The sequence below is a fragment of the Lissotriton helveticus genome, chromosome 5_1 (assembly GCF_964261635.1).
Source record: "Lissotriton helveticus chromosome 5_1, aLisHel1.1, whole genome shotgun sequence".
Classification (NCBI taxonomy): Eukaryota; Metazoa; Chordata; class Amphibia; order Caudata; family Salamandridae; genus Lissotriton; species Lissotriton helveticus.
Window position 1 is genome coordinate 449,616,375 of NC_136065.1, and position 14,162 is coordinate 449,630,536.

The 14,162-nt window shown below is 48.7% G+C and overlaps 1 protein-coding gene across 1 annotated transcript; it reads right to left on the bottom strand.

Moving 5' to 3' along the window:
* Nucleotides 1–8,400: 8,400 nt before the first annotated feature.
* EGR2 (early growth response 2) lies at nucleotides 8,401–13,477 on the bottom strand. Its single transcript, XM_078640968.1, has 2 exons — nucleotides 13,050–13,477; nucleotides 8,401–11,485 (listed from the first exon to the last, which is right to left on the bottom strand). Exons 1-2 carry the CDS (start codon nucleotides 13,216–13,218, stop codon nucleotides 10,434–10,436), a joined length of 1,221 nt encoding a protein of 406 aa, XP_078497094.1. The 5' UTR covers nucleotides 13,219–13,477; the 3' UTR covers nucleotides 8,401–10,433.
* Between the last annotated feature and the right edge of the window lie 685 nt (nucleotides 13,478–14,162).

The window sequence follows — 14,162 nt, forward strand, 5'->3', positions numbered from 1 at the left end:
CCTACTGTTGTCCCGGTATCGAGGTCCGATACCCTTGTCCCGAAACATCAACGTACCATGACGAATTTGGTGTCGACGAACCGATAATGATTAGGACATCATTCCTATGCATTTGCGTCATGATCGAGGGATGCTAACACCCCTGAATCGTAGTTTCCGTCCCGACCCCTCAGACTCCATTTTGTAAACGGTATCCATCTTGTGTCTTGCCCTCATGATAAGTCAATTAAAGGTCGAGCTTGATCTAAAAGGACACGTCCACCTTCCCTGACTTCCCCCTGACCTGTCCCAACTGACTCCCTTGCCTCCAGCCAAACCTGTTTGGGCAGCTCCTCGCCCAGTGGCCAAACACGATAGCATCAATGCACAACATACCACAAACCATTCACCGCGTACAGATCATGTTTTCTACACACACACACACCTGTCCACGCTCCCTGTTTATGGCCAGTTTTATGACTAGGAGGTGCCTTCCTTTATTGGGGTTTCATCGATATCTGATGGGAGTTCCGGGCCTGGCTAGGTAATCTATCACGAATTGGACATCTAAAATACGGGCTTGCCTACATGACTTCGCTCTTTTGTATTATTGTAGAAATATGTGTATAGCCATATCATAAACTCAAGAATTCTTGCTTGCAGCTATTATTTCTGTATATAAGGAGAAGGCTGGTTCTGTAAAAACGAACAGTCTCCTGAGAACACATGACCCGTGTTTGTCGTGCTTCTAGGACACCTGTTACTTGGTAGCTGCCAATAAAACTTGATCTCTGACTGCGACTAGAAGACTCCGTGTTTCTGTGGTCCGGAACAGGGAGAACTCAGAGGTCTTCGGGTGTTATCCCCTGGCACCAAACGGGTTCCAAACCCGTTACCTCACTGGAAACAAGCATCCTGGGACCGGTTTCTGGGTATTACCCTTCATCAGCCAGGCTTGCTTGAATGTAGTGGCATAGTGAGCAAGGGACTCACGTCTGGGCATACCCATCCCACTTAGGGTGAAAAGTGCTACGCACACAAATGATGGACGGAATGCTGAATAAATCATACATTCACCCCTAGTCAAGAGATCTGGGTTAAATCCATTGTTCTTTTGCTCACCATGCCACCCCAATTTAGACCCAGCCATATGCAAATCAGTCTTGACCCTGTGCCTCATGGGAACAGTCCAGACCGAACTGCCAAGCCAGGGCCTCCCTGGACCGGAAACAAGCATCCTGGGACCGGTTTCTGGATATTACCCTTCATCTGCCAGGCTAGCTTGAATCCAGTGGCACAGTGAGCATGGGACCCACGTCTGGGCATACCCATCCCACTTAGGGTGAAAAGTGCTACGAAAACAAATGATGGTCGGAATGCTGATTAAATCATACATTCACCCCCAGTCAAGAAATCTGGGTTAAATCCATTGTTCTTTTGCTCACCATGCCACCCCAGTTTAGACCCAGCCATATGCAAATCAGTCTTGACCCTGTGCCTCATGGGAACAATCCAGACCGAACTGCCAAGCCACGGCCTCCATGGACCGGAAAAAAGCATCCTGGGACCAGTTTCTGGGTATTACCCTTCATCAGCCAGGCTAGCTTGAATCCAGTGGCACAGTGAGCAAGGGACCCACCTCTGGGTATACCCATCCCACTTAGGGTGAAAAGTGCTACGCAAACAAATGATGGACAGAATGCTGAATAAATCATACATTCACCCCCAGTCAAGAGATCTGGGTTAAATCCATCGTTCTTTTGCTCACCATGCCACCCAGTTTAGACCCAGCCATATGCAAATCAGTCTTGAACCTGTGCCTTATGGGAACAATCCAGACCGAACTGCCAAGCCAGGACCTCCCTGGACTGAAAGCAAGCATCCTGGGACCGCTTTCTGGGTATTACCCTTCATCAGCCAGGCTACCTTGAATCCAGTGGCACAGTGAGCAAGGAACCCACATCTGGGAATACCCATCCCACTTAGGGTGAAAAGAGCTTTGAAAACAAATATAGCCTGGCCTGGGTCACAGGATTGCTTGTAACTGACAGTTAGACTTTGTGAATACCTGCCAGACGGTGATACAATAGAGGGATTAAGTGTGCCTGAGTTGGCCATTTTTTGGAGTAGTGTACACTGGAATAGCATATAGTGGAGTTGTGTGCAGTAGAGTGGCATAAGGAGGATGGGTGTAGAGTGGCAAGGCATAGAGTTGAGTGGCATGAGTGAAATAGCATAGAGGTGAGTAGTGTACAGTTGAGTAGCATGGGATGGAGTGGCTAAAGTGAGGTGGAGTGTAGTGGCATACAGAGGAATAGTGTAGAGGGCATTGGCATAGAGTGGAATAGAGTATAGTGGAGTGGTACAGAGTGGAGCAGTGCATAGTGTAATGGCATAAAGAGGAGTGCTGTAGACTGTAATAGCATGGAATGGCGTAGAGTGGAGTAGCTTGAGTGGAATAGCGTAGTGTGGAGCGTCATTCCTTGGAGTGTCGTAAATGGAGTAGTATACAGTAGGGTAATGTACAAGGGAGTGACATAGAGCGGAGTGGCACACAGTGGAGTGGTGTAGAGTGGCATGGGGTGGGGTAGAGTGGAGAGGCATACAGTAGAATGGCGTACATTGGAATGACATACAGTGGAGTGCGGTAGAGTGAAGCGGCATACAGTAGAATAGCGTACAGTAGAGTAGCATAATCTAAAGTAGCATAAAGTTGAATGTCATAGAGTGTAGTGGCGCATGCTGGATTAGCATATAGTGCAGTGGTGTAGAGTAGAGTGTAGTGGGTTACAGTTGAATAGTGTACAGTAGAGAAGCGTACAGTGGGCTGGTGTAGAGTGGAGTGGCATAGAGTTGAGTGGTGTATATTGTAGTTGCGTACAGTGGAATAGCATATAGTGGAGTGGCATGGGTTGAGGTGGAGTGGAGTACAGTAGAGAATGTGCAGCGGAGCGGCGTAGAGTGGAAAAGCATACTGTGAAGTCTTGTAGAGAGAAGTGGCATAGATCAGAGTAGCGTACAGTTGAATGGAGTACAGTGCAATGGCAAAGAGTGTTTTCGTGTAGAGTGCAATGTGGGAGAGTGTAATAGCGGAGAGTGGAATAGGTAGAGTGGAGCGGCATAGAATAGAGTTGGGTAGAGTAGAATGGCATACAGTGAAATAGCGTATAGTAGAGTGGCATAGAGTGGCGTGGCACAGGGTGGATTAGTGTAGAGTGGAGTGGCATACAGTGGAGTTGCAGACAGTGGAATAGCTTGGAACGGATTGGCATACAGTGTAGTGGTGTACACTGGAGTGGCGTAGACTGGAGTGGCATAGACTGGAGTGAAGTAGAGTGGAACGGCGTATAGTGAAATAGCGCACAGTGGTGTGGTTTAGAGTGCAGTGGCCTGGAGTGTGGTAGTGTGGCCTGGCATACAGTGGAATAGCGTAGGGTGGAGTGGCACAGAGTGGAGTGGCTTAACGTGGAGAGGCATTGGGTGGAGTGAGGTACAGTGTAGTGACATACAATGGAATAGCATAGAGTTGAGTGGTGTAGACTGGAGTGGCATACAGTGGAATAGCATAGTGGGATAGAGTAGAGTGGCGTAGAGTAGAGTGGAATAGTGTGGAGTGGCATACAGTGGAGTAGCATACAATGCAGTTATGTACAGTGTAGTGTTGTGCAGTGGAATAGCACAGAGTAAAGTGGAGTGGTGTGGAGTGCATTGGGTAGAGTGCAGGGCGGTAGATTGTAGTGGTGTGCAGTGTCATAGCGTAGAGTGGAGAGGTGTAGAGTGAAATAGCGTAGACTGTAGTGGCGTAGGGTGGAGTGTCATAGGGTGGAGTGTCAAATTGTAGAATATTCAAGAGTGGAGTGGCGTACAGTGGATTAGCATAGAGTGGAGTGACGTGGGGTGTGGTGGCGTACAGTGGAATGGCGTACATATGTGGGTGTGTGTATGTGTGGGTGGGTATGTGTGTGTATACATACTTGTCACAGTTGAGTTCAAGCATCACACTGCCTGCTGCCAGCAGCCAAGGTGAAAGGCAGGAAGTGGAGCATAAATAAAGCTGCACATTAAAAAACAAAACGTTGCTTTTCCTCCTGCTGTTCTTCCAGATGTACAGTGATGAGCAGAAAGGGGGTATTTATGGCAACAAGTATATTTGTTGGACAACTTAGGTAGTTACAGAACAGATAGAATCTCTCTGCATGTTTCTAGTCACTGAACTCCTTAGTGACTTTCCATATCCTTATAATGTATCGCATGGATTACTTTATCCTAAATTAATTGAATAGTTTTTGAGTTTTCGTATACGATTGACCTGATGAATGAAATGTAAAAGGATATATAAATAATGCAGATATACAGAGCAAAACTGCATGTTTGGATTTGATCTCGCTGACTGACATTTCCCCGCTCACAATATTCACTGTATTGACTTTCCTGGTGGGAAAAGGACCACAAAGTTACCTTCACTATCATGCAGTTTGTCCCGAAGATCTGAATTTTTATATGCCCTTATTGAATCATTCATTCATCCAGTCAATCATGGATTCAATTACTATGCCATTTGTCCATTCTTTCCTCTGTTTGTCACTATGTTCGCCTGTCTATCCATCCATTTTTAACTATAATCGATATATTTATGTATCCATCCTTCTGTCCAGCCATACAATCTGTCCACACATTTTTTGTTTATTGCTTACTTTGTGTACTCATTCCAGCATCAAGTTGTATTTGTTCATCCATCCACTTGCTCCCCCATTCCGTCACGTACTCAGTTATTCATCCACTCACTATCTCTCATGCATTCTTTCATCCAGTCATTTATATTTTCAGACAGTCAGTCATTGGTCATATCAAGCCTGGTTTTAAACCGGACCCAATCAGCAGTAGTGTGAGGTTTCCTGGAGAATTTACAACAAGCCCTTGCGGGATGGACATGACAATAAATCAACCAAAAAATTGATGGATAAAAGTGATTGGTTTAATCAAAACCACATTTAATTACAGAAAAATGGATTCCATTCCATCTTATTTTGCTATTTGGACAAGTACAGAGTACATACATATTAGCAACTGGGATATTCCAGTCTGAAATGCTAATGTATGTCTCAACTGAAAAAACATGTATGCAACCCGAGAAGTTGTACACTTCTGGGGCCTCATAAGTGAGGAGCAGCTTGACTTGCCATGGCATTGCAAACTATGGGCCTACCCTTGCCAGTTAGGGTGAACCAAGTCTGCCAATTGTCTTGAGGACCACTTCTGAGCATACCCATACCATACACAGATGTCAACCCAGGTCTTGGCACAAGAAAGTTAATTTAATTGTTTAATAGGTTGGCTGGAGCTTGACATCCTGTGCACAGAAGTGCAATGGAATCCACTATCCAGGGCAAAGGGAGTACTCATGGCACATTTAGGTTGCCTCATTCTGGGTTAATTATTTCAGGGGATGACCTAAGCGAACCTAGGCAATAATTTGCAAACTCATAGACATACTACAAAAGGTGATTGATGTCAATTCTTGAATTAGTTCAAACCACTGCTAATTACTCTCGGCTGCATTCTGAATGTGCTACTAGTAACAAGCACCTTAATATTTGTGGGCCATGCCTTGAACTGGACAATGTTTTTCGAATTGTTATTTTTTTACAGTGACTGCCCTCAGAGAAATGGGTTTACCCAGAGAGGGCCTGAACTTTCTGCGTTATAGGTGAAGGTCACTGGAATTATGCAATTGTGTGGCTGCAGGGCTTTTCAAATAATTATAGATTTGCCGCATTTGACACAATCTATCATCTGCTTCACAATCTGCAGATTTGAACAAATAAATGTTGTTTCTAGCTCTATGGGTTCAAACACAAATAAAAAGGCAGCAACACGTGTAGACGTGCTGTGGAAGGCCCTTTGCAAACTTGACTGGTCACCTTTCTCTTGCTTAATGCTAGATTTTGGTGTTAAACGGATACTAATGAGATGCAACTCATGCCCAGACAGTATTAACAATTGTGACAAAATAATGAAGTAATACTATCACAAAATGTGCTACATTATGCTGTACAATTTGCCTTTTCTTGCCACATAATTTACTCAACCCTGCTGCATAATTTGTACCTCCCCTCATAATTCCAATGGCCGTGCTTATAGGATTTCAAACTGCACCTCAGAGATGAGGTACAAAAAAAGTAAAAACATGTCTGAGGTTTCTCGAGTTTCTAGACCCAGCATGTTAGATGGGACTGTCCCTTTGGGTCCTGACTGAGTTGTTGTAATGGCGCAACCACAATGATACAATGGAGTGGATTGTTACCCTGAGCACAAACAAGTGGTGAAAGTTAATTCAATTTGCATTCTTTTACTCAGTTAGGCGTAAAGGTTCACATCTCGGGCAGAAGACATAGAGGCTCTTTTGATAAGTTATGATGACATAATACAGACGCTCTTAACCTCGGCCTTCCCCACTCTTCTAGCAGCAAAGTTACTACTCTGCTTTCGATAAGCATCAGGTTAAAGCCGAGGGGCCATATGGACAAACATATTTTCCCATAGAGACAGAATGGGTAAAACCTTTGATACATCTGGCCTTAAATCTGCAGTGAAATGATTGCAGCCTGTGCTCGGAGAGATGGGTCCTCGTGGTACAGAGTCGTGGCTGCCATTAATGCAGCAGGTGCAGTGACACCGGGACAAGGAGTGCGCGAAGGCCAAAATGCAGGAAAACTGCGGTTGTTGTTTACTGCCAATTCTGACTTGGGGGCAGGTGCATGCTCCATATTTAACTGGAGCCGTTGGTACCTTCGCGAGGCCACTGCGCAGACAAAAGCCACTGTAAATGAAGATGAGTGAACCACAGCACGGACCGCTCCCTCCGCGTGCCCACCGCTTCCTGCTACACTTTCCACTACTGGCCCAGCGCCTCGGGACAAACTTTCAGTCTGAGTGTCAGAAAACAAACTATAAATACGTTCCTCTCTGCGTGGGCCCTCCTTTCGGTGCCTGTATTTTCCGGCGTCTATTTCGGGGCTCGTATTGATCTGATTTTGAGAGAGAGTGGAACAATGAGTCACTCCGGAGGGAGGTGCTCACACTTGTTTAGGAAATCCCCCGGAGCCGCCGGCAGGCTGTCAGTTTCTGCCGCCCACTGCCGGTGGGAGAACAGACCTGAAATCACGAGCTCGCAACCCCCTCTGCTGCAGCGATCCACACACAGCCGCTTCCGCTGCCACACAGCCCCCTCTGGTGTCATGATCCGCACACACCCTCGCTTCTGCAGCAGTACACACATCCCCTCACCCCAGCTGCTGTAGCCCACACGACCCACCAAGTTGCCACGATCCACACCACGCGCTTCCCAGACCCCTCTTCGGCACTGATTCGCACAGCTTCCCCCTCTCCCTGTTTCCCACACAGCCTCATGGGATGCTCTGAGCCGCGCGGAGTCTGTCTGCCGAGTGGGCGCGCGGCAGTGTTATTGTTCAGGTAGCTGCCACTTGGCACTGCAGACCGGTTCAAACAGCGAGCTTGTGAATGACACCCTGGCAGCTGTGCGCGGTGTGATCGCGGGGGCATTGCCTCAGAGCCGTAGAGCTGCTTAAGTGACGCTTTTCTTCTGACTTTCCTGAGAAGGTACCTGCTGAAGTGGATATACTATTGACTCCCTAATTAACAGAGCCCGTTTAAACCTTGGCTCTGAGTCCCAGCACCCTCCCAGCACGGCAACAGTTTAATCCAAAACATATCTCATTGCCTGTCGCTCTCAACCCCCTTCTTGCAAAGTTAGCAGTGCTTCAAAACAGGCTAGCTGCGTCAATGACGGAAGGGTGTGGCATGGGGTACCTATGTCCATTTTATAAGGAAATATATGTGCTTTTAAAAAATATATTAAAAGTTACAGGTGTGTGTATTGTTGCAGCAGAGGGTCCTGGTTGGTGCCTTTCTTATGGTGATAAACTTGTGTATGGTGTTACACCCAGATCCCAGGGGTGGAACTAAATGGAACAATTCCCCGGCTCTCTTACCCCCCCCCCCCCCCCCACCCTCCTCCCCTTATATCCCGGAAACACACATGCGCTTCATATTTCAACACAGAGAGATGTTGGAGTGGAGTGAAATGGCATTGGTGACGACTATATGTGGATCATGGTTTAGGGTTATTGTTTCCCTGCCCAGAGAGCGCAGAACCCTATCTTTCTCTGAAGTCTTCGCACCTACATAAAGCCGTACATCTTTCTGACTTTATTTGAACTGGTGGAATCTGATTGGCTGATACAGTGATCTACTGCCTATTCTGCCACTGACCCAACTGCTCATCATTACAAAGCTCTTAACGCACTCGCTACACTGTGTTTATTGGACACGCGCACTAACTTAAGTTCCCAAGTAGACCTGTGTGACGCCAAAACAATGAAAGTTCGAAGAAGGTGCTGAAATATATGTTTATTTACAATTGCGTTCAGGAACAAACCATTGGTGCAAGTTCCAGTTAGAAGTTGTGCATAATTAGAATAAACCATTTTATGTCAACACCACAGGCAGTTCAAGCTTCTGAGGTATCAGCTCCATTATTAACAATATGTACACCATGAATTCAAATATTTCTACAAATTTAACACTTTTGAGTCACAAAACAATAAGTACAAAAATATAGTTTTTAGAAAAATGATCAAAATATTAATAGCCATTAAAGTAGAGGCGTTTCCAAATGGGTAATCAAGTGTCTTGGTCATGGCTAAGGCAACAGACTTTAAGGTTGTCTACTTTATACAGGTCGCCAAGACCATTTGTTAACACAATAGTAGTATGCGCCTTAGCCGTGAATTTTATATGCACATCAGTCCTTCAATAAATTAATGAGACTTTAAAATACTGTATCGTGTCTGTGCTTCCCCTCTCCTGCAGACCGGGCGCTTCTCACAACAGTGCAGTTCATCGAATACACATTCCAGGACACGCTGGAGGCGCGATGGGTTAGAACATCAGTGAGTGAGGGGGCATTTCTGTGGTACCATAAGAAAGCAGACATGGCTATCAAAAAGAGTCGCTACCTTCAGATTGCACTTGTACCAGTTGGCCACGATCTATTGCTTAAAAGTTGCTCAGTTATAGAAACAATGGATCTGAGAAAACGCAAACTAATTTGGACGCCAGGTGTTTGCTCTGTATAACGATTCATTTTCAAGATAATAAAGTGCACGTTAGTTTACTTTTAGAGACACAATAGCACGACATATGGATTAATTCGGTTATTGTTGTGGTCACTCACAGGATTAGACCCACGACACAACCTGTGCATTGACAGGTGTGGGTATTTTATCCAGTTCGGTTTTTAAATGGCATTTGACACCTATCGTTTGAAGTGTTCACATTATAAGGACCGGAAGTACCTGAATGCAAAGTAAAAGCAGTACATGGGGAACTAACAGTTCCAGAAATGGAACAATTTTGAACCCTTGATTCATGTGTGGCAGGAGGTTGGACAGGAAACTGACACATGTCATGTGCAAGTGCAACAGCAACCGCCAGTCCCAGTTTTTTCGCAGACATGAGAGGGTGGTAACCCTTCTCATTGTAAGCCCATGCGACAAAGACCAGATAACTAATACCCAGGAGTGTAATGAAGACCCCTACAGGCCCGGCGGAGCAGGGGGCCTCCAAACCGCCAGGGGGTCCCATTCACCCCACGCCCAATGTGTATCTGTCAGAAATGTGAGACTCTAGGGGCCCCTCGTCACATTTGCAGGGCGGCCTCGCCGTGTTTTTGTGTTACGCCACTGCTAGTGCCAACCTGTGATGTGCTCCAGTTTAATAAAAATACGAGGCTGGCGGATGGTGTTACTTATGACAGTAGCCATTTGGCTACAATGTATATTGATGGATGCACAAACTAGCATTAGAACACATAAACCAACCACGCAGGGTAGCCAATGTCTTAAAGCCTTGTACACAGAGCAAGTTCGGATAGATCAGTGTGTTCCGCGTCCCTAGGCAGTTTAGTGCATGTAGTCTGTCTCAGCACACGGAGAGTAGTGCCAGTGTCTTTTCTAACCCAAGGGTCAATCCAATCTTTTCTAACCCAAGGGTCAATCCAAAAACAGTCTGTTTGTGCTCAGTGTCAGTCTTCAACTTTTTGAATTTCAGAATGTCTACTATACGCTCAAGTCTGTCTCCATTCATCATAGTTTCCGGCTGTGCAGCGGCATGGCCTTCTCTTCAGGACCAGAGCACTGGAGAGTCTCTTCTTGATATTAGGCCCGGGTCCCTGTGTTGCCCACACTATGACTTCTCAGATTGTTTCAGGTTGGGGCCAGTGCCTGCGCGCTCACAGCCAGCCGTCCTCTAGTCTGCGCGGGGCGGGGCCTCTCCCGTGCGGTCGGGGCCTCTTCGCACCCTGCGGCCACTCTGTCCTCACCCCGCAGGGTCGGCCTGGGCTCGCTCAGAGTCTGTTGTCAGCCCTCGTGGCGTCACGCCGTGCGTGGCCCCGCGGGCGCCCCTGACGCCCCGCTGGCCCCGCCCTCCGCCGAGCCCGCGCCGGGGCCGCCCTTGCGCTCGCGCTGCCGCAGGTGGATCTTGGTGTGACGCTTCCGCTCGTCGCTGCGCGCGAACTTGCGGCCGCAGTAGTCGCAGGAGAAGGGCTTCTCGCCGGTGTGCGTGCGGATGTGCGTGGTGAGGTGGTCGCTGCGGCTGAAGTTGCGCATGCAGATGCGGCACTGGAAGGGCTTGTGGCCCGTGTGGATGCGGATGTGGCGCGTCAGCTCGTCGGAGCGCGAGAAGCGCCGGTCGCAGGCCTCGGCCGGGCACGGGTAGGGCCGCTCGTGCACCGGGGTCTTGCTCGGTCTGTTCGGGTACTTGCGAGGTCTCAGGATGGGCCTCAGGGGCAGGTGCTGCGGGCTGTAGGCGCTGGGGAGCCGAGAGCCCCCTTCCCCTCCCGCGATGGTGAAGTTGCGGATGGTGGAGAGCGGGGTGAGCGGGGGAGGGGGCAGGGGGCACTGGAAGGGTTTCCGTTCCTGCAGTGGGTGCACGTCCCTCTGGCAGGGCGGTTGGTACAGGCTTGGGTAGTCCGGCATCATGGAAAAGAGGCTTGAGTCTTGACCTGGCTTGGGTGAAGGGTAGGACGGTGGTGGGTAAGGCAGGGCCCCTGGGGGTGGGCTGCTGAGGAAGCCCCCGGGCTCCGGGTACATCTCCCCGCAGTAGGGTGGCGGCGGAGGGGAGTACATGTGCTCCATGTCCTGCTGGCCCCCGTGAGCCATGCTGCAACTGAAACTCCCAGGTGAGGCAGACGAGCCAGTCGACGAAGCCCCCGAGGACGAGGAGTGCGGGGCCACCCCCAGGAAGCCGGCGCTCACGATGTTGATGACACCCTCCGGTGCTCGACCACCTCCAGAGCACTGCGGGTCGATGAAGAAGTTGCCCATGTAGGAGAGGGTCTGGTTGCGGTGGCCCGAGGAGAAGCCCCCGGAGTATGGAAGTTCCAAAGACCTCTTGTCGCTGCTCATGTCAATATTTATCATGCCATCTGCACAGAGGAAAGGTAAAAGAGACTATCAGGACATGCCGTTTATTATAACAGTTACAGTAGCATAACATATCCACAGTCATATTGGACAAGATGCAGCATGCGTTGAAATGGTGTGGCCCTATCTGAAGTAACTTTAGTGATGCTGTATGGACACGTCGTGGCCACCCTCTAAGAAATCATTTAGATCAGATGAGATGCATGCCAATGGAGTCGTGAATGTTCCAAAATCATTCAGCATGCAGAGAAGTTAAAGCCACGATTTTGGATTCGATATAACATACCAAGTCTGCAAAGTATGGCCGACCTCAGGAACATTCAACATGTACAGTAGTTATTGGCAGATATAATGTTACAAGAGACTGTCAAACAAGCAAATATGACCCTACATCAAAAACGTTCCGCACATAAAGCCACATCTTGACATGAGACACGAAAAGCTGTGGTGTTGACAGATATAGCCACAATCGACGTGACATATAGTAAAAGGTTATTTAAAAAGGAAAAGCCACATGTGAGGTACCATCGTCACTCTAGTAATAGAGACATTGTTTTAAAGCTGATGGTCACTTTGCGCCAGTTTTAAAGCTGATGGTCACTTTGTGCCAGGTGTGTGCTTAGGACCCGCACTCCCGTGTTATGTGGGCATTCGGGTGCATGTGCTCCGCCTTTGGAAAGGAAGGTTGCACTTATAGGAGAAAACAGGTCATTGTGTTCTAGACCACACTCACAGCACTGAACAACATGAGGTGTTTATAGAAAGCTCAACAGGCGCATCATACACTGAGATCTCCAGCCATAGCCAGAGCATAGCCCGCGTATGTGCGTGTATATACACACAGCAGTGTGATAAATCTCTGAGGCATCGTGAACCATAAATGCATTATCACCAATTTCCATCAAACGAGAGACTGGTGGAAGCGTTCATGTGCTGCTATCAAGGGGTGTAGCCTTATGGCATGGCGTAGGTTGATGCTTTGAACATTCATCTTTGCCGAGGCAGTTTTGTGTTCGATGTGAGTGATGGTAAAGTGGATTTGAAATGTACATAGCATCACATGCATTACTGGGCCCGCTGCTTTTAAGTCTATCGTGGAAAGCTTAAGCTCTGGGAGATAGAACAGCCCAGTGCACATCTAGCTGTTCAAATTGCCGCACATGCAAGTGACCTACACAATGACCCCTAACTGACTTATTCTACCCATGCAACTTTCCAGAACGGTTCATTCCTGTGCTCGCTCCCCAACCCTTTCTGACATCTTATGCGGTCGACTTGTGCGAGAAGCAGCCGTGGCTGTGCTGCTGCATGCAATGGGGTGCCATGCCTGGGTGCACTCCATTTGGTTGGAATCTCTTTAGAACATGGTGAGACTTGGAAGAAGATAGGCAGCCTAATTAAAATTGCTTTACATGGCATCTGGGAACAGATGGCATCGCTGATTCATCCATCGTGCTCTGGGTGGCATCGTCATGAGTGCTGCAGCATGGAATTAACTGGTTCTAAGCAAGCATCTAAACCCGAAATATATTCGACAAGCTTATCAACGGAAAGAATCGAGCTTACCTGTTGTCATACCGCCCATCTGGTCAAAGGGCCCGCCAAAATCGCCACTAGGAAAGATCGCCAGCGAGGTCGCGTGGATGTCATCCACCTGGTAGAAGTTGTCTGGCAGCTGGTGCACAAAACCACTCAAAGTCACCGGGATTTTATCCACCGCCTTGGCAGTCATCATTTGACAGCCCTTCTGGGAGCCCTCGCCACTTGTGGGGGGCTTGAGTCGCTTTCCTTGTCCCTGGTATGTTGATTGCGGTAGATAAGTCAGCACAAGTGCCGTTGTGGTTGTAGTATTAAAGATGCCCTCTGCACCCTTTGTCCCAACAGCGCCCGGATCTGTGCACTGTTTGCATCCCCTATTTCCCTCACAGCTCTTAATCACTGGCAGCGTCTCAGTACACGGCAAAGTGCTGCACTAAAGTATTTATGGAGGGCTCCTGAATGCTCGTGACGTCACTGCCCATATAAGGACAGGAACAGGGAAGGGCAGCCGCTGTCACTCGAGCTCATTTGCATGGAAGAAAAGCTGTTGGCGCGCGCGTCTTCTACATCTCCGAATGAGCCGCGCGTGCTGGGTGCAGGTTCATACAATGCGCGAGCGGGGGATAGACACAGTCCTGGCTGGCTGGCCTCGCGGCACCTCAGGAGCTCTCCTGGGAGACGGACCCTCTGAAAGGCCGGTGAGGCTTGGGCACAGGATTTTAAAGTGATTCCCGCCCACCGGCCCTGCAGACGCGCTAGCCCCCCGAGGATACAGGCCGGCCAGCCACTCCCCCGTCCCAGTCGCTGCGCGGTGAAAGAAAAGAAGGCGCCGCCGAGATTCCGGTCTCCATACAAGGCTCGGATCCGGGGCCGCCCCGCACCTTGTATGGGAGAGCGGGGGATGCCGGAAAGAGCCGAGCCCGGGCAGAGCAAAAGCCTCCCTCCGGCTACAGGAAGTGAGAGTAGTCCGTTGCCACCATGCTCCCTGTCACTTAATACTCGAGGGAAGAGTCGTGCATGCTCCTTTCCCTTCACAGAGCGAAACTGCGCGCATTTTGTCGCCTACTTAACTTCCGATAGCATCCGCTTCATTACTAGACGCTCAGAGCGCCCGGGCGGCTCAGTACAGCACTGAGACGC

Bases quoted from the DNA above. Each gene is read 5' to 3' on its own strand.
- EGR2 (XM_078640968.1), bottom strand. From the start codon at position 13,218: ATGATGACTGCCAAGGCGGTGGATAAAATCCCGGTGACTTTGAGTGGT. The intron at 11,486-13,049 runs GTAAGCTCGATT...TCCTCTGTGCAG, and splicing joins GATGGGCGGTATGACAACAG to ATGGCATGATAAATATTGAC.